A 27,800-nucleotide genomic window follows, 5' to 3' on the forward strand; every position below is an offset into this window, starting at 1 on the left:
GCCAAGGTTTTTTTTAAAATTAATTTTCATATCCTGGTCCTCCATGTACGTGGTGCAACCGTCTATCAAGAGCTGGAGATCATTTCCAGTTCTGGATATCAAGACATACGTCATTTGCACACAGGAGTACTGGTGTTGAACGACTTTTGGATTGCCTGAATTTATCTTTTGCAAAAACTCATCTACCCCATTAATATAAAACGCGAATAAAAGAGGGGCAAGGACGCAGCCTTGAGAAATTCCTCAGGTTATTTTAAAACATGAACTAACTTCTCTCCTTGACCCGTAGAATACCCTGTGCATATAGCTGCGACAAAAAGTTCACTGTCTAAATGCAGAGCCCCTATCTTAACCAGTGACATTTCTTGGCAGGTCAAATGAACTGCTCAAATCAGCGAACATAAATGTATGTGGCCCACTTACACCAGTGTATATTTGCTGATGAAGGTTAATATATAATTCCATTGTGCCCACATCCCTTCTAAAACCATATTGGCATCTGTTAGGATCTGATTGTCCAACACTCAAGATTCCAACCTTTCTAATAGGACTCTGCACATTAGTTTCGCAGAGGAATCCAGGATGGATATTGGGCGATAACATGCCTACCCATCCCACCCACCCCCCCCTTTTTTTTTTTTTTTTTTTTTTTTTTTTTAAAATCGGACGATAATACTTTCTGTCCAAGAGGAGGGCAGATATCCTCTGGCTGCCGCGTTGCATACTTGCGTCAGTATAGGGGCCTATAAATTAATGCAGGATTTAAATGTGTAAATTGGGAACCCATCAGGGCCAGGTGCCTTCACAGCAGCACATTTTTTCCAAAGTGGTGATAACCTCCTTTAGACTAAATGGTTTTAGATGTGAAGGTACTACAAAGCATATTGCTTCAGGGGTAGCATCCAGGTCTTGATTTTCTGGGTTGAAAATTCCACCATAACGACTCAGCCAGTCGGCCTGTTGGGCTAGTACCTCTAACCGGGGAGCTGATGAGTCTTTTAGGAAGGGCTGGTTTATAGTTTTCCAGACAAGGGTAACGACCCTTGTTTCAGCTGCCTGTTGCAAATTTGCACATGCTTCACCCTGAAGTTACGTCTTTCTTTTCCTTATCGCTTACTTATAAGCAAGTGTCGAGGTTAAAATATTGTACCCATTTCTGGGGTGGGTCTGGAGGGCATTCTTCACATTCCGGTTTGCACGTGAGCAATCCCAGTTAAACCACCTAATAGGTTTGTGATCAGGTCTCTTTCTAGTAGATCTCAAGTTACCTGCAATTGCTGTTAATCTTTTGCTAAAAGCATCTATAATTTGGCAGGGCAAAGAATTTTGATTAGTGCAGGTGGAAAGTTTGTCGGGTTAGTCTTTACACACTGTATCTAATAGGGCAACAAATAGGTACCTGCCACTGACCTAGTTGAGGATACTGTGCCATAAGCGGGGCACTATAAAAGAAGCCTAGCGGAAGAGCACAAATGGCGTTGGGAGTTTGAGTAGCATTAGGGTGCCCAAGTGAGGCAAGGAACCTCCCCACCACCGATTGCCTATTAAAATTGAATAGAACACAGTCTCCGTCGAGAGATTTACCTATCCAATTAACTCTTTGAACCATATTAATCCGGCCTCCAACATGAACCCCCCCCCCCCCCCCAACGTTGAGTTAGAATCCAACTAATGCATAACCTTGTTCTTCAGTTGGCTAAAGCTTTCAGTAGAACTGACCCTGAGAGGAGGGACATTTCCAATTACTATTACATAAGGGGTAGCTTCTGGTGGCAAGTTAGGTGTGATCGTGTTTGACGAGCAAATAATTGCCGCCCGACTAACAGGCATGATGGTTTGGGCCCCTTCAGGCGGACCTTTCTGGGCAATGTGTAACTGGTTCTCCACCCTCCCACCCAAAGGTGCCATGGGCTAGTGTCGCTCCGGATTCATGTATAACCCTCTCATTAGAGGCCTATCAGGTGTGGGGTATAATTGGCAGATATTGGCCTGTTCTCTTGGTGTCCCTGTAGCTCTCCCTTCTAACACATTACAAACATGTGAGTTAGCCGAGTTTGGAGGAGGTAATCAGTCAATACCCAGCCACCGGAACCTATAAAGTTCTACCGGCCTCTCACCCAGTTCTACAGTCCCATCCCAAGGATTTGAGGGCAAGAAACATTCAACTCTGTTGATAGGCAATGCACCAAGCACCTATTGGCAAACAATGGCTTTGTTGGTCACTCAGGAGAGCTGTACACGCAGAAGTCGCCCTATGGTAAAGATGGTGCCCCTCCTGACACCCCGCTTGTCAAGCCCCTAGTGGCATCATGAACGCATCCACATGGTACAGAAAATCTCCTCCACCCTTCTACACCTCTGGAGCCAGAGCTGGCCTTCGTGTATCCCTCTGCTGCACCTAGCTTACTCACCTTCTGAAGCTGGTGGTGCAGCCGGCTGAGTCTCCTCTGGAAGGGCACTCTCCGGCTCTGGGCTTCCAGGAATACCCTACAAAGTAAAATAAAGTACCAAAACGATATAAACTTCTACAGCAGAAAATGTATAGTTTCCAAAATCTCAACATTTAAGCTATACTACAAAATAACGAAAGAAAAACAGGTCAGATATTGAACTTATGGACATAAACTAATTCAATTAATTTAATCAAGCTTATAGAACTTTTAAGAGTGCAATAAATTCATTACGATTTCCTCATCGAAATGTGCAAATGATTTATGTAAAAGTACTACATGAATTCCACACCAATCCTTTTAACCACTTACAGTAAAACAAAATGAACAGCTACCACCTACATTTTAAATGATTAGTTTGTGTCTGTGTTTCAAAGCAGAAAGTACAACTAAACTCTTTCCCAGTGCCTCCCTTGAGAAGCACTGTGGGCATAACTTGAACATGACCAGACTTTCAGAAAAGTTTTGCAACCTGCAGATGGTGGCACACAACAAGTTCATAAGTTGACATCCCTCACCCCCTCCAAAAAGTCAATACAACATCACCCACATTGATGAATTGGGCGCTTTTGCAGAGCACAATGATACTTCAAAGGGAGTTCTGGCACTATAGCGTACAAAAAAAACCACCTAGAGCATCTGGGAAGCCTAGAAAAACAGAAAACCTTTTATACGCTACATTCAGATGGAGGATTCAACCACTCCTTGATGCAAGATTTGACTGCACAAGAATAGTCTACTTTAAAAATAAACAGGTCTGATTAGGGTACAATACTTTCTGGCAACAGACAAAGCCTTTTGAAGAAACCATAAGACCATTTTTTTTTTGCTTCATCAACTGTCTCAAGCACCGGTTTAAAAATGATAAAAAAAATGTAAAAAACACTGTTTACAAAAGTTTTGCTACAGTGCGTGAAGCAATTTATAATTAGGAGGCATCGATTAAAAAAAAGTACCCGAGTATTTTTAATTAAATGCATTGTGTTTTTTCCCTGGACAGTAGCACACATAAGCCAAGGTGACTAGAGGAAATGTGAAGCTCCCTTACTGTAAGCAGGTACTCCACGGCACGGTGGGGGTTGTTGAAGCTTGCCCGCAGGGCTGCCACCACCTTCTCCCGCTCATAGCCCATCGACATGATCTCGTTCAGCATAGTTTCATACTCCGACCCAGTGACTGCAAGGCAAAACAGACATCAATGGCAACGCCCAAGTCTGTAATGCTCTTTCTGCACGTTGACAGATTGTGCCAGCACAAGGTCAGTCTTGACATGAAGGAGAAATGCCCATGTGCCTCATCTTACTAGTGACTGAAGCAGCTACTGTCTGGTGTACAGCTGGCGTCATGCATGACATAGAATAAACCTGGCCAGTTATTATACCACCTTTGAAACCTGAGGCAAATCGGAAGGTATTCAGGACATTTCTGCTCTAGAGCAAGGGTAAATTTGTTGTGCACATTTGTCAGCAAACCCTCATCATTAGACAAGGATTCATTTCAGCATAACGAATAACGGAGAACCATATTCCTTCCTAATTGGACTTTGCAGAGAAAATATTTCAGAAAACAAATGGATTTCAGGACAAACAGTCAGGATTCCCACACATCGCTTTGGAGGGAGGGAGGGGAGGGGGGGGGGGGGAGAAACACACCAATTCCAAGTATAAAGCACCAAGAGGTAAAGATAATTCATCCTTGATGGGGCGCCATCCACATCTCACACAACCAGTGAAGCACCAGAAAAGCGGTGTGTGCTCAAACAGCCTACAGAGCCCACAACCAGCAGTAGAAGGAGCTCTGTGAATGAGGCCCCATCAAATTCTACCATTACCATGAACAGGATGTGCTTCACTGTTGTAGGACGTATAGCTAAGCACCTCAATTGGTAAGATGTCTACAGAAAGATAAGTCTGTGCTCTGCCGCAGAGCATGCACCTCACTTTTCAGATACATAATTAAACAGAAAATATGTTTGCCGCAGCTGCTTCTAGGATGTAGCTTGTTAGTTCTCGAGGTGGGGCATCAGGGTTTTGGGGCAAATCGTGCAAAACCAAATTAGGACAATTAAGTTAGACCCCAGCAGGACAGTGCAGCCACGCAATCTTCAGCAGGACAATAACAAAGAGGCATGCCAATGTCAAAACGCCTCTTGTGCTGCAGTTGTCATTGCTAAACTAATGTGTTTATTAAGTCCTCATGGGTTACGTTTGTTAAATTGAACTCTCAACTATCTCCCCCAAAAAATAACTACTCCAATACTTAAGGAGTGTTAGGAAACATCATGCTTGAAATTTCATCATAAAAAGCAAGTACTCATTAATTTGCTCAGATAAATAATTGCATTCTTTTTGATTTTTGGGGGATTTACAGCCACTGGGTGACCAACACACATTGTTGTACTGCCTCTGAAAACATCCTAACTTTTTTGGCAAAGAACATACATAGTCTGAAATCTTCGATGGATGATTTATAGGATATGTTGTTAACAAAATCTTAAAAAGATCAGGATGGAAATCTAAAAGTCTAGAAACACGTAAACACCTGTAACCAAACAGCTAAATTTACATTGTGCTGCATTATTCTTAGCCTATTAAAAGAGAAAATTGTAAACTGTGCCTTTTGGGCAAAAGTAAAAAAAAAATTAAATAACCTGCCATCACAATGAACTCCAACTTTGAAAAACAGAAGTATGACGGGATTTTTAAGAAAAACTTGTCTAAATGATGGCTAAAGCATCAGCAAGATAATTATCAAAATAACTTTCCAAATTACTTTACGCACTTTGTGCAAGCAAGTTATTAAGATTAATTATTAGGCTGTGGTCCTGATCGAGAAAAATTAGGGTTAGTTACAAGCCTTGTAAGAAAACACTGCCTTTGTCATTAACTATAGTTTTTGGAGGCTCCTCGAGGGATACAGTCATCCCTAAGCTACACTTGATTTTCCTTCTATTCGAATGTCATTAAAGATTGCAGCAGAAATATATGGCTGTTATTATTTAAGCGAGAGGGGGCCAGTGCCTTTTCAATGTCTTTATGTAGCTATTCTCACAAGACAGTTGAAAGCAGCCACCTTTTTTTGCAAGCATTGCCACAAGAAAAGGGAGCTAATTTCTTAATCCGGTTTCTTCATTTAGATAAAAATGCGTACATTCTGCTATTACTCCGTAAGTAGGGCATCTTTTCACTTTTCTTCTATCATGGAGTTTCACAACAGCGAAACATTCTCATTACATTTAATTAGGAATACACATTATTAGGAATACATGTTATAAAAACCAACATTGCTATAGCCCACTGTGCTGCACAGGAGTAAGAGTTAAAAGGTTTGGGGGTGGGGTGGGTGTTTGACCTACCCAGCGCAGATGCCGCATCCTCCTGCCGTACCCCACTACCTGAAGAGGGAACAGAGCTGCAAAATCAACAAAAAAAAGGAAATAGTATTCACAGGTCTGTTTTAGCAACCTCGTCATCGCTTTAATCACAACAGTAACCCTTTTATTCTGAAGGTTTCAAAACAAAGGATTTAGCTAGACTGCAAGTAGGGTATGGAATTCGCAAGCCAGAATGGTCTGCATATACAGGCACCTGCAGGGCCCAGTGTTCTGGACTTTTCATACACCAAGTGAGTTTCTTAGGCCAAACCGCACAAGGAGTACAGGCTAGTGATCCCTCGCAGATGGTATATGGCTGTTGCTTTGTAAGAACAACATACTCAGCATTGGTTAGAGTCAGAATAGACACTCAATTTGGTCTCACTACTGTAGCAAACCATGGCAGATAGGAGACTATTGACATACATAATATTGCCCTTCTCACTGATGAACGTTTAACCTCACCACAAGTGGTAGCAGCATGTTAATAAATATTACAGAAGAGCAAAAGTCTCTTAGGTTATTGCCCCAACAGGTCTGACCTACCAGAGAGTCCCACTACCAACACAGGATTGTGTGCCTCTTCCTTGCTTTTCCTGATGGAGCGTGTGATCCACTCTGCTACCTTCCTCCGATGCCAGTACCAGCAGCTCCCCTGAATAGTCTAAAATTACCCCTGGTTCAATTCCCCTTGCGGGAGTTATCAGCTCTTCTCAAGTCTACTCTTCTGCCAGGGTATACAACTACAACACTCATTTTCCATGTCCTAATACCTCTTCCTAAAGCTATTCCCAACAGACAGCCCACAAAAATAAGAAACTACATTCAAACAATGTCCTACAAACGGTGCTTCATATTGCCAGAGTTAACGGCAGAGAAGTGAATGCTTGCAAGACTTTCGGACGAATTCTGGACCATGCCGCTTTGGCAGTCACGGATTGTGGGCTAAGGTCAAACTGTTTCACTGGTACAAAATGCAGAATACTACCACCCCAGCCCACTTGTCACAGCTATCTTATTAAACTAAGGATCGAAAGGTTGAAGTGACCCTGGTCAGTCAGTGTCCGACTGCTCCTCTCATGCCCAAGCCTAGTACAGCCTGGTGTATCTGGCTGTGAACGCATCTTCTGAATTTAAAGCGACACTCATTTCTACTAGGCTCAATAACTGCCGTCAACTTCATAAAACTCACTGATGTCTCCGCCCCCTGGTTTGGTTTCAACCACAAGCTGTGCATGTAGATTCTTTAGTCAAACCCCTGGCTCACTCGTTCACAACAGTGCTTACCAGGTCACAGTAGATGCAGGAGGTACGACTGGTGGTTCCTCAACAGGCTTGGCATTTTCCTCAGCTGCAGCCGCCACTGCTCCTGCCGGAGGAGCTGTTACAGCAGTGGCTGCTGCTAGCGTCCTCGAAGGCTGAACAGCAGGAGCAGAGGAGTCTTGGGGTGCAGGGGTGGGATCTACACACTAGAGAAGAGAGAAAGATTTGGTAAGAGAAATAAGAAAAAGCTGACTTGTTCCAAATCACTGACCAGACAGTTGTTTAGAAGGGAAGGTTAATCTAAATGCCAGTGAAATGCTTTTCACAGGTGTGAAGGAGATGGTGGAGGTTGGCAATCTACCTTTGTCACCATGACTACCACAAAGTTCTTCTCGTCGATCTTGTAGTCCTTGATGGGAACATCATCATTAAGTATCTTCCCAGCATATATCAGCTTCTGTCCAGCAACAGGAAATGCATCTCGGCCTTTCTCTGCTTCAATCTTCTCCTTCAAGACCTTGACCTAGAAGAGACAAGACTGTTAAGTGCTGTGATTCGAGACAAGCTCCTTCCTGTTGCGATGCAAGGAACACTCCATTTTGCTGCATGGCTCTTCTACCTGCCAAGAATGGCAATCTGGTACCCTCTACACTTCAAATGGGGGGAAATTCATCAGTGTATTGACTGTGGAGATCCAAATTCAATTTCTGTGAGATACACAAATGAAGTTCAAAGGGAGAAACTTTTAATTCAGAAGGTTAGAGATGCAATCGTGGTTTACCCAGCATGTTAGTTTATGATCAAACCTGCACTTTCTCCTTGGTCTTTAGTTCACTTACCTGTCATAAATGGGGACAATTAGAAATACAGTAAATGTTGGTATAAAGTACTAATATAAAACAAGCACTTGCAAAGCCAACAGATCTCACCGTTTGGTTGTCAAATGCTGACCTGCTGGCTTTGCGAATGTTTTTCACAGATTCTGCTCAGTATTGGCAACGAAAGAAAAAGAAATCCAATAATGCTACCACGCATTCATGAGTTTACTGCTGGAGCATCCCAGTGCGATGATGTATGCAAGCTTAGAGTAGGATGTGGCTCCCTTTTTGTTTATTTACTATTTCTAAGATGGTGTATGCCAATCTTGGACCAGTAAATTGAAGAAAGAAGAAAGAAGAAATATATATATATATATATATATATATATATATATATATATATATATATAAAGACTCGTTGAATAATAGTATTTCTTTTATGTTAATTGTTTCTATCGGTTGCCAAGTAACCTGGGGTGTGTACCATGTGTCATGTGCACGTAATTATGTTTATAAGCAGTGTATTGTAACTGGGTCTGACACAGTGAGCAAGGCGGACTTGTTCGCCGAAACGCGTCTGGGCCACAGCTTTTTGAAATAAAGCATTTTCTTTAAAGACTTATCCCACGGAGTCAGTGCCTGTTTCGTATGCATGGAACCCGGTTTGGAGCCTATATATTATATATATATATATATATATATATATATATATATATATATATATATATATGATGTGAGGTATGGGGAGTAGAGTAGAACAGGGTGGTAAAAAGTGAACACGGGTGAGAAAAGTGAGGGGGGGGGGAAGAGGAGCAATGGAGAAGTTTGATGCAAGAGAATTAAAAGCAAAAAAATTTACAGATACAGGAAACAACGGATGATCTAGAAAGAAGAATAGCCAAGCCACCCACGAGGGGGAGAGCAACAAAACGCATGTAAGAAACCCTTTCAGAGGGTCACGGGTCACGCATGGGCTACTGGGTCCAACCATGGGGGTTGAGGCCTTTTACTTCTGATGTCCATGGACCCAACCTACTATGGATCCTGAACAACTGGGCCAATAACCCCTTCTGCACTTCAGTCTCGGTGGTAGCTGTAGACGAGCAAAGGTCCCCTAGGGGTATTGGGGGGGGGGGGGGGGTGTAGATAAAAGTTTGTGAACATGACTCATACCTCATAGTACTGAGTGCATATTGGATCTATCAATAAATCCATTTCCAGTCAAATGCTTATTTTTATATGAAAAAAGTATTTTATTTTTAATTCTCTGCATTCAAAGTATACAACATTCTTAAGAAACAACATAATCCTTTTGAAGTCAGGGCTCTAGTATTTATCTGACAAATTCCTGCTGCGCCCTCTTCCTTGCAATGTAGTCGGGATTATTCCCCATTTACTGGTGGCCGCATCCATGGAATGATCACCAGTACGCCTTAATCAAGACTACCCCTTGACTCCTAGGAAATAGTCAAAAGTGTTGCAGCACTGTCAGAACCACGCCCTCCGGGGCCCGAAAGGCTCGAGTCAAGTCTTACCTGCTCCAGCAGCATGGAAGCATTCAGAGTTTTAGCAGATACCACGACCACAGGCACTTGCAATGCTCTGATCCTGTTCAGTGGAGTCAGGCTGCTCGCGGGCAATGTGGCAGCACTCGACCGGTACAGGCTCTCTTGATCGATGCTGCTAGCCTCAATAGCGATCGAAGGGGCTTCAGACTTCCATTGGTGCAGTAAGTTCAGCTTCTCCCCACCTGGCGGAAGGGTGCCTATCTTCATGCTCCTGTGTGTTTTCCAGAGATGGAGCGAAGTGTTATCAGCATCCACAGGGTTGCTCAGGTCTTGGGACTCAATTTCGAACTGCAGCTCACAGCTTCAATATTCGGAGGAAACTGCTTGTGCTTGGCAATATACTTAGTACTGGCAGCACCATCTGGCATACAGGGTAGCAGTGGCATCCGCAGGTCATGTGTATACCTCTCCTGTGCAAGCACCAATGCCACAGTAGACAGTCCTGGCACACAGGATCGCCGTTACAGCACACACAAGTCTTGGCACTTTGTCGTCACAGACATTTCTACGGTGCCCCCCCTCTGGCAAGCACTGTAATCGCAAGGAGGCGGTCCTCTTCTTGAATACAGGGGTCACCTAGTCACTCTTGCACACGGGCAACAACCCGATCAGTGTACTGCTGCTTCCTCAGACCGGGAGTCCTTTCTGTAGGTCTTCCTACTGGAACTCACTCCCTCCAAATCTCCCCTCTTCCTCACAGGGCACACTGGTCTTGGCAAGCAGACAGGTGCTGGTGGTCTTGGATACACAGGTGATGTCCCCTGGCAGAGCTTACCCTCCTCACACAGGCTGTTTTACTGCTTGGCAAATGACAGAATTTGGGCACTCAACCTTCCCTTAATAGACCATTTCCAGACACCAAATGTGATTCAGAGTCTGGGTTCTGCTTCTTTTGAAGTGTACACGCTCCTCTATCTTAGTCCTATTTAAAGGCTGTCTGTCACAGCAGGAGAGATTCCATAGCTGATAGTCCCACAACACCAACCATAGGAATGACTAGAGTACACACATGGAGGTCAGCTACTGTGACATGTAAAGCAAAAAGTTAATCCCGGCCCACCAGCCTTACTCTTTGAGATAACCCTATCAGCCCAATCTCCTTTTTGAGAGGTGTCCAATCCCCTTTCCTTGTGATCTATCAATGAATCAAACAGCACACTTCCGAAGTGTACAGGGGGAGCCTCTCTCCCTTCCTCCAGTGTTTCTCACCCAGCTCACAGGAATGCAGCAATACACACACCCTCGGTTGGGGGGGGGGTTGGGGGTGGGAAGAGAGATTCCCCACCTCACGTCTTCACCAGGCAGTCCAGGACTTCCCAAAATGGAACCCAGGGTCTTTCATGTAATGTACCATTGAAGGCATACTTGCACTTAGAGTAGATACACAGACTTTCAAGGGTTCCGTCACATCCATGTATTGTGCCACCCCAGGAACAGAAAAATCCAGCACACACAATCACTCTGTGCGCACTGCTCAGTACGGTTTCCTTTCTGTATTGTGCCATGGTGTGCTATATCCAACACACAAGCTCACCATGTGCGTGCTGCTCAGGTCTCACTCCAATGATACGGTAACAAATACCTATTCACTCCTATTGATCACTACATGTATGCTGCCACCATCGCAATTGCGCTGCTTAACTCTTGGTGAAAGCGGTCGCCTTTCACCACTATGAGGCAGGGCTAAAAAAAGAAAGAAAAAAAACAACAACAAAAAACACACCATATAAATGTTACTAGACCTGCAGGTCTAGAACTTGAATAATCTACTTGACCCAACTGAATTAGTACCGGACTTGTGAACTGGTCTCAAATTGCATGATCCTACACAAATATTTTGTCTTATAGAACCTCCTTTTTCTTCATCCTCACATGAAAGCACCTTAAAATATGCAAGTTTGCTATATCTGCTGTACAAAAATAACTTTTTTTTACTAGACCAAAAATTTGCTCCATGTATAATAAGAATCAAGCCCACATATAGGGTACAAATGGTCCCTGGATTGCCTCTTAGTTCATTAATTGCATGGTCATCTGGGCAGGAGCAGGAATATTTCCCACTTCATGTTTAAAAACTCACTTTTCATAAATATATTACTAAAGCATGATGTGGTAAGGCACTGTCATTTACATAGCACATTTTCCATTAAAATGGCCATACAACATTCCCACCACCATGTAGCTTTACTGATAAAACCATGTAGGTCATAAACAATATTTGGAAATTGAGTTTCAGCAAAAATATTCAAAATTTGCACATCCTCAATTAAAATGTTCCGATTTGTTTTGATCCTATAAAAAAATTTCCACCACAGAATTACACAAATGTTTCTTCATAACTAGTGAAATATACATTTGAAAAGTTTAAACAGTTCATTTATTAGCCATTTCAGTGTTGTGAAAAAAAGCCTGAAATCTTACAGCTTTTTATTTCACATGCTCTGCACAGTACAATCGTCACACAGTTCCCTTTACAAAATCCTCTAACTTCAGTCAAAGAAAAAAAAAGCAAATGTAGGAAGACAAACTGACTTTTGACCTCTGTCTCTGAAAGCCAAGCAAACATGACAAGGTAAGATTTAAAGGAATCTTTATTGCTCATTCACTTTGTGAGCAAGCAGAACACCTGTTGTCAGCTCGCCAGAATGGGCGAGTAGGCCCTAAAAATAGCTCGTCCTGATTAAAGCTGGCTCGCCATAGCGAATGGCCAAGTGGATTTTTCGAGCCCTGTGAGGACAGCACTTCTGTGCCCCTCCCAGTCCAACAAGACCGCAATCCATGAGACGGACCTATGTCATAGCACACACTCATAATCCGTTTACCTATGACAACAAAAATCTGCTATTAGGGATTCAGACAACAGAACATTTGGGCACTTAGGGCTGGGGTACACATCTATTACCATGCAGAAGACTATACCATCCCAACAACATGCACTCGCATGAAGTGGTGAAAGAAAAATAAGTAAGTAGTTCCTTGAATGTGAGCTGTGGAAGGATAAAAGTCATCCAACCAAAAGGACAGTAAAGAAGCTATGCTCCAGGGAAGGGACAAACACAAAAAGAGGAAAACAAGCTAAAGAATACAAAGCAAGCAAATGAAGTTGACTAGAAAGCCAAAACATTAAGAGCAGATGGTAAGTCCAAAGCCTGTTTTTAGATCACGCCTTGCGAAAGCAGCGCATGCGCTGCTCTCGTCAGAGAGGACCTTTTGGAATCGATTCTCCCCGTGGTCTCACGCCCGAGCCTGCATGGACAAGGATGGCTGCTCTCGCCATCTATCCAAAGCAGACAGCATGCGCGTGTCCGTGGGAGAGTGGACAGTCCGCCGCCATCTTGTTCACGCCGGCTTCCTTCAACTGTGGCTCCGGCGTGCTTTCACTTTAAACAGTGCACACGCACGACGGGACCCAGAGTTGAAAGGAAGCCGGCGTGCAACAATTTACAGCCAAGATGTCTTTATCTACCATTGTTTAGCGAAATGCAATAGTGTACGTGCAAAATAATAACAGGAACTGTAAATTGGTTTATGGTTATTTAAATTATAAAGCTGAACGCGTGGCCCTCGAGTGCAATATGTCTGATGGTATTGTGTGGCTGAATTTTGTGTCCAATATTAAACCACGCATACTAGCTTGTGGAAAGGTGACCCCAGTTTTCAAGCCTTGGACTTGAACTCTACGTTACCCCTGCAGTTCTTGGCCTCCTCGACGCCTGCTCGTGTCCAGCATTACCTTAGATGTCTGCGGCGGGAGAGGCGCTCGCATCAGCTGTGCATTGTTTTGCTAATGAGACCTTCACTTAGGTACATGGGGTCAGGGCTTCAGTCTTTGTTGAGGCTCCTTGTAAATAGGGTTATTAATGCTTCCACGACGCAGGGCCCTAAATCACTGGCCACTGAAGTTATACTTCCAGCCCACGGCCTTCCCTTTGCTAAGTGTTACACCGGCACGATGGCGGGCAGGAAGCCACCATGCAGGCCGGCAGACAGACATGTAGATAATGCGAAAGGCAGTCTGAGTGCATAGATGAGGGACACATGGGTAGATCGAATACCTTTGCGTGTGTTCTTTCATATCTACACAGCATGTACACGGACAGTGAGGTGTTCTCCGTGTGTATCCGGGCTGTGGGGTTGTGTGCACTGTGTGTATCGGGGAGTGGGGCGGTGTGCACTGTGTATGTGGGGTGGTGTGCACTGTGTGTATCGGGGTGTGGGGTTGTTTGCACTGTGTGTGTATGTGGGATGGGGCTTCACATCCAATGCTTGGAGGCTTTGGGGAAGTTTATTGATGTGGACAATTTATTCTCACGCCAGCTTCCTTAAACTCTTCACCGCCCTTTCTGTGAAGAGCTTCCCTGAGTGTTTAAGCACATTGCCCAAGACAAAGTCTGTTCCAAAAGGGCACGATAATTTGAAAAACGTTATGATCTACCAATACACTAAAAAAATAACCAACTTGTCTTCAGAAAATAAAGGTGCAGACAGACATTTTAAAGAGATACTCCAGCCAGGCTTGAGTCGACGCTTCCCCAATCCTCTCGGGCTTTCAAAACTCTAGTCTATTGGGAAATCTCGACGCAGCCCTTAAGATCTCTCAACTGCTTGCTCCTGGCACAGGAAACAAACCCTTGGACGTTTATACTTCACGTTTTAGACACACCTTTCCCCTCTGTCAAAGTCAAAGTTCCAGTTCAGCGTGAAAGAACCATATTCCGTTCGACTGGCGCTGGAAAGTTACTTCAATAAATAAAAATGCTACACATGTAATTGTAATAAACAAATTTTGAACTACAAATTCAGCTGTTTGATATAAAAATAAATATACATCTTATCTATAAAGATGCAAATATACATAAACAAACATATGAACTACTCGCTACTACTATCCACTCTACTACTATGAAGTACTCACTCCGCTACCTCTACTACCCACGCGCTCACCCTCTACTGCTCTCTGCCTCTAATAAATAAAAATATATGCATGCATACATATATGCATGTTATGTACATGAAAGTTTGAAAAAAACACTGAAAAGCGAAGCTAAAAAGCCGCCTAATTACAAACAAGACTGCTTTTACTTAAACGAGGGCGAGACCTATTGCATTTTCAATGCTTGTTCATATTGATACTGTCCACAATAGGACTTAGACAACAGACCGCTAAAAGATATCTTTCTCTAAAACAAACAAGCATTGCCAAAGCCACCAAGTATGGCTTTGATAAGCATGCCTCAAATGTCAAGTGGAATCAGTGTAACCACAGACTACTGCTTCTATGTCACTGTACTCAAGAGTTCATTACTTGTACTCACGAGTAATAAATTTACAAATCGGTCTAAAATGTGATCCGAGCTTGTGATACAGTCCACGGGCTTCGTTTGGCTTGCTATGCATTTCTGTGGTATGGAAAGAATGAACAGAAAGAGAAAAATAAAGCGTTTGTCGTTTACTTAAAAAAAATGTAACAAAACTATATTGCATATTAACACAGTGCCTAAATGTGTTCGTTCTGCAATATATTTTTATATTTATACATAACACTTGCCAATAACTATCTGAAACACGTATTCACCCCTTTTCACTATTCAGCTTACCACAAGAATGCAGGGCTGCGCAAACATTTACAGCAGTGCAAAATGTGAAATCCTGTAGTAAGAAGCACTAATCAAAAAACACATCCGAGGTGGTTGAAAGGAGTGTTTTATTCTATTCAAGAAAGGCCATTGTAATGACTGTATAAATAGCTTCGAAAAAATAAGCACCGACGCTTGTGGATAGGAAAAGTACGGCTGTAACGTGGCGCAAAGCCAATATTTGATCATGGACTAAATGATACAGCTAAAAATGAGGTTGTAACTATTAAAATTAATACTTTAAACTGGTCATGGGTTTATTTTTAATTAACTGAGAAACTGTTTCGCAAAAATTTACGAAACAAAAATGGAAGTGTGAAGTTGGCAAAGATTCAATTAGTGACTTCATGAGCCGAGAATATTCAACCCTGCAACTAAACGACAGGACAGTGACACCACTGTAGAAGAAAGTATAAATGGAATGAAACCCTTTCGGTTTTCTGGTGAAAGTGGTATTGTCTTTTTGTACTGCTGAAACAGGAAATTACAAGTCAGCAGGACTACTGCAAAGCCAACAGGTCTCGCATATGCAAGAGCAATTGTCTTTGCCAATGTGTTTTACCCATATAGTACACCACAGTGGCTGCTGTTCAGCATGGCTAAAAGTTAGTGGCATAAAGGAGAGTGGCATGACAAAGAGTGGAGGAGAGTGAAGTGGCAGAGTGTGGTGTAGTGGAGAAGCATAGAGTTGTGTATTGGAGATGCATAAAGTAGAGTATTGTACAGTGGAACAGAGTTTAGCGGACTGGTGTAGAGTGCATTGGCATTTAGTGTTGGAGTATAGTGATGCAGAGTGCAGCAGCACAGAATTCAGCGGCGTACAATGCAGAGTCTTAGAACGCAGTGGTGTAAATTAGAGTGTTGCACAGTTGAGTGCAGTGGTGCAGAGTAGAGTGGCGTAGAGTGCAGTGGTGCAGACTAGACAGGCCTCAACTAATCTACTCGCTATAGGAAGACAGATTTTATCTGTGCGAGCTATATTGAGGGCCAACTCAACCCTTCTGGCGAGCTGACAAAAACAGGTGTCTGTTCACTCACAAAGTGAAGGAGCATTAAAGATAACTTTAAAACGTGTTTTTATGTTGTCACATTTATTCTGTGTACAGAGACAGAGGTCAAAAGTCAGTTTATATCGACAATTTTCTCCGTCTGCAAAGTTGGACGATTTTTAAAGTGAACTGTAAGACACTTAATGTACAGAAAGTGTGAAATGAAAGGCTGTAGGATGTCATGTTTTATTCTAACACATTTATATAGCTAAAAAGTGAACTGTACAAACATTTCAAAATAAGTTTCAGTAATTCTGAACGCCCTTGGTTTGTAATTCTGTGAGATGAAAATTATTATTTTAATGGGATGAAAACAAATAAGAACACATTACTTGGTGATGTGCAAATAATAACTATGTTTGCTGAAACCCATCTTCCACAGATTCATGTTTATACCCTATCTAGTTTTATAAATAAAACTTCATGTTAATCAGAACTTTGACATTTCAATGGAAAATGTGCTGTTTGTAAACGACAGTGCACCACCACCTCACGCTTTAGCAATATATATATTAAAAGTGAGCTTTTAAAGATGTACTGAGGAACATTCCTGCCTCTGCCCTGATAGCAATGCTATTAGTGAACTCAGAGGAAAGTCCGAGGAAAGTCCGGGGTAATGAGTACCCATATGTGGGCTAAATTAGTTTTATGCATAAAGTAAACATTTAGTCTATTAAAATTAAACCATTGGGTACCTGGGCCTCTGCGGAGCAGGTAACCTCGGCCGGTATGAAATATCTGGGGGGTTTTCTGTCCGCTTTATCGGGGAGTTCTGGGACCGGAATGTTGCATCGGTTTGGGCGCGTGACGAATTGAAAACTTGGTCTCATATGCCCCTTTCTCTTCCTGGTCGGTTGGCTATCTTTAAAATGGTCTCGTTGACGCACTTGCTCTATCAGCTATAGAATCATCCATTTCCAGTTAGGCCCTCTTGGTTTCGCTAGGTTAATTCGGTTCCGGTCCGTTTCTTTGGGCAGGGGGGGACACCCAGGGTCACGCTACGGACATGTTTTCAGTCCACGTACTGTGGTGGGCTAGCCACCTCGGATGTCCAGTCCTATTATGTGGCCTTGCAACTCCAGATATTGAACAAATGGTGGTATGGGGATCGCTCTGATCCTGCATATGCAGTGGAGCGGTGCGAGATAGGTTCCTATTCTTTACACACGGTCTTATACTCGGCTTCTATCCGCAAGACAATGTCGTCCGCTACGAGGGTAGTTTTCCAGGTGTGGAGGCAGGCCCTGCGCAGGATGGGGTGGTGGGGCAGGCTGACAAGGGAGACTCCCCTTTGGTCCAATGGTAGGTTGCCACAACTTGCAGGCTTGGGGGGGGCGGGGGGGGGGGGGGGGGGTGTACCGTGAGTGGGATAATATTGGGATCTCTACCCTAGGGGACGCTATGCGTGGCACGGTTTTAAAATCTTTCCAGGATCTCCAGCATGACTATCAGATGCCGAAAACACAATTATTCAAATACTTGCAGTTTAGACATGCTATACTTCCCAGCATTGCGGCATTGGAGTCTCTTCCTGAGTTCAGTCCTGTTGCAGCTAAAGTAATTATGGGTGACCTCCAAGACCATAAAATCTCCAAGATATATCAATCCTTGGTGACAAATACCCTTAGGGAGAGTAGGGAGGATGACCTCTGTCCCCTGGATGAGGAGGACTGGACGGAGGCGCTTGCATCCCCTAGGGGAGTGGAGATTGCCATGCGCCTTCGGTTTATCCAATTTAATTATCTTCACCGAGTATATTATACACGTGTTAGGCTGAGGAGGGCGGGCTTGATACGAGTCCCCAGTGTGCCTAAGATGTGGCTCTGCAGATGGTACTCTGTTTCATACAATTTAGCAGTGAGCGGGGCTCGAACGGTTCTGGCCTGCCTTGCTGAGGTCGGAGCTCCCTTACTTCACAAAATTGGTGGTATTACATATAATGGAGGGGGCGGGGGGAAATATTTATAAGTGCCATCTGATGCTACTGGGCTTTACGCTGGCTAAACGGGACATTGCTTGATGGTGGAAGGCTGGGGCCCCACCCCTGCTTTCGGTATGGAAAAATGGTTTGGGTTTCAATATGGGTTTGGAGGTTCCTATTTTTCAGGCACGAGGGTGCCCGTTTAAGCATTTTAAGATCTGGAAGAGGTGGGCGACATACTGGGGTTTGGACCTGGAGCCCCCTGCCGTGAGGGATGTGCCAGTTGAGGGTTACGTTGGGCAGGAGTTGTGGTTCCGGACCTATTGGGTCCCGCGGATGATGTTCCTTATGTGAGGGCGAATTTGTGTGATTAATTGTGTGGTGCATAGACAGTGCAAGAGGGGCGGTGTTTCTTTATTGTTTCAGTTTTTGCATAATGCATATGCTAAAAGTCAACGCAATATTTGTATGTGGCAGTCTGTCTCTGGGTTACAGAGCTCTGCATTGTAATAGACATAAAAACTGTTGGGGAAAAAAAAATTGTTACCAAATAGTTTTTGGGTACCGCAGAAATGCTGAACTCACAAACTGGAAAGTGCTATTGTATGTGATAATGAAGAAAAAGGTGGACTGAGAAATAAAATATTTGCCAAGACTGACACAGTGAGACCAGTTTATGGGTCAAGAACATTACAGTTAGGTTAAGCAGATTATTCAAGTTACTAGGCCTGCAGGTCTAGTAACATTTTATGATTTTTGGAGACCTGGTAGAGTGGCGTAGTACTTTGGTGCAGAGTAGAGTGGCATAGAGTAGTGTGCCATAGAGTGCAGTGGTGTGATGCAGAGTAGAGTGGCGGAGAGTGCAGTGGTCCCGAGGAGAGGGCCGTGGCGCAGACTAGAGTGGTGTACAATGCAGTAGTGTAGAGTGCAGCAGAATAAAATTCTGCAGCGCACAATGCAGTGTTGTAAAATCCAGGTGCGTTGATAAGAGTGGAGCAAAGTAGAGTGCAGTGACGTTGAGTGCCTTGCCCTAGAGTAGATTGCGTCAGAGCAGAGTGGTGCATCGTAGATTAATGGCAGAGTAGGTTAGAGTGGTATGGAGTGGCGTAAAGTGGACTAGTGTAGAGCCGAGTGGTACAGAGAAGAGTGCACTGACGTACAGTGTTGTGTTGCAGAATGGCATAGAGTGGAGTTGTGCAGAGCAGAATGGAGTGGCCTACAGTGCATTGGAATAAAGTCCAGGGATGAAGAGTAGAGAGGCGCAGAGTGCAGCAGTGCAGAGTAGAGTGCAGTGCTGCAGATTGGTGTAAAGTGGAGTGAGTGCAGTATGCATGGTGTAGTTGTACACTGCCATTATAGACTACACATTTTCAATAGAAATGAACATTACATTTGCACAGACATACAGTTTTATTAATAAAACTAAACAGTTTACAAATATTGGCACAGTTAATTTAAATCTTGTGTGCTAGAAGAAAAAAAAAACTTTCCTACGCCCAGCAAGATTGTCACATAAATCCTCACACTCTGAAGTCAAAGAACGTCAATTTACCTCAGGAGATAGAACCGGACATTTGACCTCTGACTTTTCAATGCACATCAACTAACTCACTCCGGACAGACTAAAAACAAATAAGGCCAGCAAACACAAAGTCAGAAAATGTGAGTTACAAACCACAAAACCAGGTTCTGGGGTGGGACATCCCGCAGTCTCCACGACTGGTTAGGTTACATTTCACCGAGGGCCTGGGCGGCAACAGATACAAACGTCACCTGTCTCACCATGGCAAAGAGAGAAATTCCCAGGGCGTGGAAGGACGAATGCCCGCCGTCAGTGGCAGTGTGGAAGGACTTAAACTTTACCATGGGCCTAGAAATCCTTTAGGGCGAGAGGGTACCCCCAGACACATTTTAAAATTTGGAAAAGGTGGGCAGATTACAGAGTGTTGTATTTGGAACCTGCTCCCCCCATTTTTACTATTTTAGAACAGTTAAGATGACTGTACTGAGCTGGGACTCAAACGCTACAGATATTTGCTCTTGTTATGAATGGCTTGGATCCACGTATATAAGATTTATTTACTTCTCCTGCAGATATAGTGTGGCACTATAGTTGATTTTTATACAAAGTTATTAAGCAAGACGTTAAAACTATAAAAGATACTTCAGTATCATTGGAAATGTTGCTATTACTACCTGTGAAAATGTTTACGCATCACTGGTGTCCCTTGAGGCACCAAACTTGTACCGGCAGTGTCAGTAGTTTTGTACAGGCACATTGCCGTTGAGCCACATAACTACTGGTTGATTTAAAAAAGTGTAAAGAAGTTTCTCTCCAATAGGCTTGGATTATTTCAATGTCTTTTTGCACTGGTGAAGGAGGAAAATCGGCGACAAGGCCACTCCACAGAAACCAAGCACTTGCAATGCAATAGGTCTCCCATTTACGAGAATTTGAGCTTTTGGCATTGTAAATGACAATGCCTTTTATGTATGGGTTATTAAACCCGATAAATAAAAGGCAGTGTCATTTACAATGCAAATAGCTTCAAGACTCGCAAATGCTATTCAGAGCATTGCAAATGCGCGCTATAAAAATTAAACAAAGCGGCAGGAGAGAGCGTGTCATGCAGGACAAAGCTATTTGAGAAAATAGTGCTTGGATGCTGCAATTAAAGCCTACCTAGCAACAACATACGTAACAGGGGGTGTTGCCATGGGAGGTTACAAAATGAGAGCAGGTGGTACTAAGGAGGGACTACTAGCCACAGTTTACAGTGGACGATGACATTCCAATGAAAAATGTGGGAGGAGCTTCAAGTCCCTACCTCAATACAGCATACCTCGCAGATAAGCACATACGCTGCCCAGACTCTACCTAAATAGCAGTGCACAGTGCAGGATGTTGCACACTTCACAAGGAAAACTAGGAAAACTAGTCCTCATTAAAGACCTCTTTTAGCAGAGCGATGGTCGCTGTAGTGGTAATCTCTTTCATGAACTTCACTATCAACCACTATGTGTGAACATCTGTAGGAGATTAGGGTCTGCTATCCTATGGTCACCCCAAATTTTTGCTTTTTGCTTCACTGGTTTTTGACATATTGAGGCTGTGGGCCTGCCAATCAGACCCCCAGCCTGCTGTTCTCTCTACTAAATTTACACTATGCACCCTAGGTGCATAACCAATTGGAAGTGGATCACCCTGTGAGCCCCTGTACCAGTGTACACTAGGTACCCAGGGCATTGGTGTATCTAAGGCCTGCCAAGGGCTGAAGCATGTATTATGCCACCCCAGGCTTGGCCTAACAAATTTGACACAACTGGCTGATCACTCAGCTGGGGTAAGTTGGTGTAACCACCTCTTACTTAGGTGTAGTATACCTATACCTAACCTTAAATGGGACACATGTTAACCTATAAGTCACTCCTATGGCAGGCCTTAACAATCCTGAAGGCAGAGTGCTTGGTTCCATGTGAGATGGTGCTCTGGCATGAGCTGAGCCTGTCTGCAGTGGTCGGAACAACTTCCTTCTACTGTTTCCAGATATCGTCATACCATATACTCAAGTGCATTATGAACCTCGCGGTTAAATGCTAACTTTGGTTTGGCTTTATCAAAACATGTCGAGTAAGGTGTCATACGAATTGGAATACTAACCCCTCGCCAATTCTGGCGACGGGGTTAGCATTCCACCCTTCTTGAGGGACACGACATGTACAGTACCTGAAACCCGGGTAAAATCAGACATAGCCTCAGCTCCACAAAATGGATGCTGCCACCACAGACACAAGTCTGCCCTCCTGCTGCTGGGAGTCCTTCCAGCTTGGGCGGTGTGGACAAAGGGTTTCCTGCCAGGGGAGGTGCGTGCACCACCCCAGACAGGGTTTTGTGTATTGGTCAGGTAGGGCTTGAAAGGAACCAGACATGCCTGAGGCTCACAAGGAGCCTCGGTGCATATGCCAGTTCAAACCGGTCCTGGGGCACACCAGTCCCGGGCCGGGGGCGAGCTGGACAAAGGATTGGGGGTGTAACCGCCCCCTTCCTGGTCCCACCCTTAGGGAGGGACCTAGCAGGTAGTCCGGCCCCTAGAATCCGAATAAAAGGTAGGAGCGGTGTCCTAAGACTTTAGACATCCTGGAATCAACTTGAAACTAAGAAGAAGACGGGAACTTCGACGCTCTGCCGCACAGAGGACTGAAGCCAATCTCCCCTGTGGTCAGGGAGTGACCAGCTTGCTAACGCAAGCACCATCCAGCGAATCAACGTCTGCTTTGCCGCCGCCTCCCGCCGGAGCCCGAGCCCAGAGACTGACAAGCCCTGGACCTCCAGACCTCTCACCGCCCGATCCACAGTCCCTGAAAAAGAGAGACCCGTGGAGGCAACGAGACACGTGGAGCCAGCCATCTTGAAACGACCACGACAAGCTGCAAGTGCAACAACCGAGGCTCCCTCCAAGTTGTGCTTTGGGATCTGAGAAGCCCAACCCTCGAGCAGCATCTGCACCAAAGGTGAGCCCTCCAGCATCTCCACGATCTGCGTGGGGCCCTTCTGCATTTTGCCACTCGACGCGCCTAACCGGTTGCTGGCCCGCTGGCTAGTGGCCATCTTGGCGACAAACTTCAAGAAATACACCGCTGGTCGGGTTGCTCCAGACTGGCCCTTGCTCCCCTCCAAAGGAGCAGTCCCTCTGACCTTGCTGGTCAGAACCATCAGCTTATTTCGTTTTCCACAACAATTGCTTTTGCCAAGGCTTGTTTGCTTCGATCAAGTCACCAACACCGCCGACAGCGAGAGCCTGCGTGGGACAGCTCGTGAACCGACTCCTGGACGTCGTCGACCTTCCGGGACCACGTGGCTGCAGAGACAAGCTACACCTTTCTTCCTGTTTGCACCCGACATCGCCTGGTACCCACCTGGTGCCACGCTGGTCACTGGCTAGTGACTGTGAACACTGTCCCCTCTGCTTACAGGTCTTCTACAACTGCGATCCACTCTTGGATCCACCGCATCTCTTCCGGACCGACCGCCTGCAGCATCTTTGTCCACAGGCTCCACTGAACAGATAGAAGAAACCCGACGCACTTCGAGGCCTATGCACCCGCGTCCTGTGGGTGAGGTAAAGCTGGCACTCCGGTGCCCAAGTGTAGAGAATCATCTCTAGTGTCTGTGTTTCCAATCTTGAGTTCATAGTCCATCCGGAAGATCCTTTTTGCAGTAACTGACGCACCCATTGAAAACCTATGGGAGCCCGCGTGTGACTATTTGCTCTGCACACGCAACCCGTGGACCTCCTGGTCACTAACTAAAGTTAGCTCCTTGTAGGCCCAGCGATTCTAGAGGCCCTAGGCCTTTTCCCTTTTCTGTTCGTGGTACTTATACCACTATTTTAGTATATGGTTTGAGCGGCCACCAGGGCCTATCCATATAAAGTGCAAATTCTGTGTATTCTAACGTATTCTTGTTTAACGATTTGTGCTCCTGTGCTCATAAAGAGTCTAGGGGATACTTTGAGAAATAAATACATATATATTTTCAATATATATCTGTGTGGTGTCCTTTCATTGGTATAAAGGGGGGTTGCATTTGGTAAAACAGCCTGCTTAACACGCTTCACGAGTTTAGCCTCAAAGACTGCTTAGCCTACGCTACCACTAGGGCAGCTAGTCCGAAAAGGTTGACTTACAACCACACCATAAGGGTTGCTTGGCATGGTACAAGGTGGTCACTTTAACTAGTGAACATCATATACCAGGCCAACTTCTCACAACATCCATTAACACCAATGCAAACCTAAAATCGCCCCTCAATTCACACATGGGCCCAATAAAGTCCAGACTCAAAGTGTGCCATGCCATGTAATCGATCCCAAATCGGATTCCACACCAACCCTTAACCATTTCTCTCCCTCCTTACACATGCCGCACCCTTCAACCCACTTGTCAGCTTGATCAGCCATTCCTGGCCACCACCACTCATTTAACCTTTTCATTGTCTTGGTTTGCCCCAAGTGCCCTTTATGTGCAACCTTCATCAATTTAGATATCAAAACCTTGAGGTGGAACCAATGTATCTCCCCTCATCAACACTCTCTGCACACAGACAATTCATCCAGTACCTTAAGACATGGTCTAAGAGAAGGCGAAACTTTACTATCCTGCCACCCAACTGAATCAAGAGTTTCACTTCTTTCAATGTCGAGTCAGCTTCCATCTCTTCTATCCATCCATCCACAGATATGGCAATGAGCATCCGAAGATTCCACAACATCATCCACTAAGGCAACCTCCCTTCACTCTCCTTTGCCAAAATAGCTGGACCATCTACTTCACGTTAATCTCTAGACTGCCTTGACAATCTGCTTGACAATTCTTCCAAACCTTAATCTGTTGCAATATATAAAAAAAAAAATCCAGGAGTCTAGCAGATATTCTACCCAACCGTGCAGAACCTTTACCCGCTCCACCACGCAAATTTTTGTGCTGCCATTCAAAACTGTAACACTTGTAGGCAAATTGAGCAGAGTTATTTCTGACAACGCCAGCATAGCCATCGCTCATCCAGTCAGTAGTCAAGTGCCGACTTTAGAACGCTAGCCCATCACGCAGAAATCGCCATAACATGGAATGGACACAACATTCCAGCTTAATTACAAAATCACCTCATAATGTCAGTTTTTGAAAGCGTGTTTTTTCAAACAATGTTTGAAAAAAAAACATGCATCGTACTAGTAACTGTGGCATTGAAGGTGTCCGTTTTTCTAGTCTACGTTCATATTGTGCACAGGCAAAATGCGGTCACTCAATGAGAAAAGCAAAAAGAACAGAATATGAACGGAATGCTGAACAATGCAAACTTTCACACCAGCCAAGATCTAGATTTAATTAGCGTTTTATTGCCAACTCCAGTTTGGACCCAGCCATATGCAAATCAGTCTTGACCCTGCTCCTAATGGGAGCAGTCCAGCCCGAACTGCCAAGCGAGGTTCTCCCTAGACAAGAATCAAGCATCCTGGGATTGGTTTCAGGGTATCACCCCTTCACTGCCAGGCTAGCTTGATGTTGCTCCCCCCCCCAAAAAAGATGCCTAGATCTAAAATCCCATAACCAAGCAAACACAATAAGCAAGCTGGGAGTGGGGCTTTTGTAAACACACATTGGCTGAGTTAAACTGTACCTTCAAAGAAGTCCAGGCCTCAAAAATTATAACCCTTACTAGACATGCAGGTACAGTGACTTTGATAACCTACTTCGACCGATCAAATGGTCTTAAATTATGTGATCCTAGACAAATATTTTATTTCACCCAGTCGCCTTTTTCTTCATTATCACTTACAAGAGCACAATTAAATATTGTCTGCTGTTCACAAAAAACTTGCTTGATTTAATAAGTAAACTTTTGCTCCAATTAGTATAAAATCTAGTTCACATATAGGGTAAACAGTATCCCTGATATGCTTCACTAATAGCACTGTCATCAAGGCATGGGTTGGAACATTTCTCAGTTCATTTTTAAAAACTCTCACTTTAAATAAATATATTCCTAAAACTTGATGTGGTAGCGCACTGTCATTTAAAGACACATTTTCCATTGAAATGGCCACACACTTTCCTACTGATTTGCAGTTTTACAGATAAAACTATAGAGCATACGAACAATAATATGTGGAAAATCGGCTTACAGCAAATATTTATCATTTGCACATCAATAAGTAAAGTATTCTGGTTTGTTTTGATCCTATTAAAATCTTTGTTTCCGTTTCACTTTAGAATTACAGGGGAAAGTGCCATCCCAACTACTGAACTATATTTTGAAATATATGTACAGTTTATTTTCAAGCTATTTAAATGTTGTGTGCCGAGCACGATTGTCAGACAGTTCACTTTACAAAGTCCTCTAGCTTTGCAATCAGGAGAGAAAAGAGAATACCAATCTCCAGGGTAAAAGAAGCAGTAATTTGTAAAATATAAACTGAAATCTGACCTCTGTCTTCGAAATCACAGTAAACATGACAAGATAAAAACAAGATTTAAATGTGTAGTTATTACACATTCATTTTCTGAATGAACAAAACACCTCTAGCTTTCTCATCAGACCAGACCAGCTGGCTCTAAAAATTGCTCGTCCTGATCAAATCTAGCTGGCAATATCGAGTGGATAAGGAGATTTCTTGAAGCCTGAAATCTGTTATGAAAAGAAGCCAGAAGATTACGTTTATATTGAAATTGGTGAACTTAAAAGCCATACGTACAAAAAAAATGCCGGAAAAGTAGACTAAATTAACTAAACGATTAGTAAATAGCATTGAGAGTGCCTCAGCCTCTAAAACAAATGTCAGGTAATGCCTAAACAAATAACCACTGGAAAATTAATAGATTTCACCTCTTTGACCTATTTATTGGCTGTGTCATAGCAATCTGCCGATGCTGTTCAGCATTAGCCATACAAAAATAAATTTAAAAAAACACATTTGCCTTTGGGTGATGCAATACACAGTTGTGGGAGAGAACAGTTGCACTCCTAGAGTGCTTAGTGAAAAAGAAAAAAGTTCCTCTCTAAATGTAAAGGCTGGGAGGATACTAATCTGTCCATCAAAAAGATAGTAAAGAGGCTGTGCTATAGTGAAGGGATAAACACAAGAGGAGGACATGCCATTGACTAAGACACAAGAGAATGACAAAGCCAACTAACGGTAAGTGATGGTCAGGCTATACCCCCACTGTAAGTTATTCAGTCGAGCCTAGCAGCAGCGCGCATGCGCTGCCCGCTCTGCGCGTCATGCAGCAGTCGAGTATGCTGTGTAGGCCTCGCCTTCTCTCCACCCATACTTTTCACTGGCTGGTGTCATTGTCCTTGGTAAATGCTGGCTTGCCATTTATCAAGAGGCTTGTTAGTCCCTCCTTGTTACCGCCTTGTCGCCATTTGTTACCACCCATGTCGACTGGACCTTTTACTTGGCTCGTTACACGGTCGGATTTATCTAGGGGGTCAGCACTATTTTGTGTATGGGCACTTTTGGGGACAATGGCAGATGGAGTTTATTGTATGTGTTCTGAGCGGTCGGTGCTTATTTTTTCGAAGCTATTTATACAGTCATTACAATGGCCTTTCTTGAATAGAATAAAACACTCCTTTCAACCACCTCGGATGTGTTTTTTGATTAGTGCTTCTTACTACAGGATTTCACATTTTGCACTGCTGTAAATTTTTGCGCAGCCCTGCATTCTTGTGGTAAGCTGAATAGTGAAAAGGGGTGAATACGTGTTTCAGATAGTTATTGGCAAGTGTTATGCATAAATATAAAAATATATTGCAGAACGAACACATTTAGGCACTGTGTTAATATGCAATATAGTTGTTACATTTTTTTTAAGTAAACAACAAACGCTTTATTTTTCTCTTTCTGTTCATTCTTTCCATGCCACCGCTGTGTCTTTTTATTATTGCAGAACATTTGAGAGACAACACCAATGGCGCTACCCCAGTCAAAGCACAATGCACGGTGCCCTCCTGTCTCCCACAAAAAGAAACGTTCGTAAAAAGGCTCCATTAAGAGTAAGATGGCCGGCATCCTGGAGATGGAATGCCCAGCCATATTTGTTCAGGCTTCTGTGAAAACGTCCACCACACTTGCCTTCTTCACTGAGCCATTAGTTGGAATTGTAACATAAAAGTGTCATACTTCCAATGAAATAGGTGGATTAGGAGGTATTTGGTTCAA

General features: G+C 43.8%; 1 protein-coding gene across 1 annotated transcript in view; it reads right to left on the minus strand.

The window, feature by feature from the left end:
• Window positions 1–27,800, minus strand: part of RAD23A (RAD23 nucleotide excision repair protein A) — a 60,248-nt gene that overhangs the window by 27,672 nt on the left and 4,776 nt on the right. Inside the window, exons 2-6 of the mRNA XM_085600626.1 lie at window positions 7,448–7,609; window positions 7,111–7,292; window positions 5,806–5,861; window positions 3,499–3,626; window positions 2,412–2,487 (exon numbers count right to left, since the gene is read on the minus strand). Coding sequence (XP_085456752.1) covers window positions 2,412–2,487; window positions 3,499–3,626; window positions 5,806–5,861; window positions 7,111–7,292; window positions 7,448–7,609 — 604 coding nt within the window. The remainder of the gene's footprint in view (window positions 1–2,411; window positions 2,488–3,498; window positions 3,627–5,805; window positions 5,862–7,110; window positions 7,293–7,447; window positions 7,610–27,800) is intronic.

Source organism: Triturus cristatus, chromosome 4_2 (assembly GCF_964204655.1).
Source record: "Triturus cristatus chromosome 4_2, aTriCri1.1, whole genome shotgun sequence".
Classification (NCBI taxonomy): domain Eukaryota; kingdom Metazoa; phylum Chordata; class Amphibia; order Caudata; family Salamandridae; genus Triturus; species Triturus cristatus.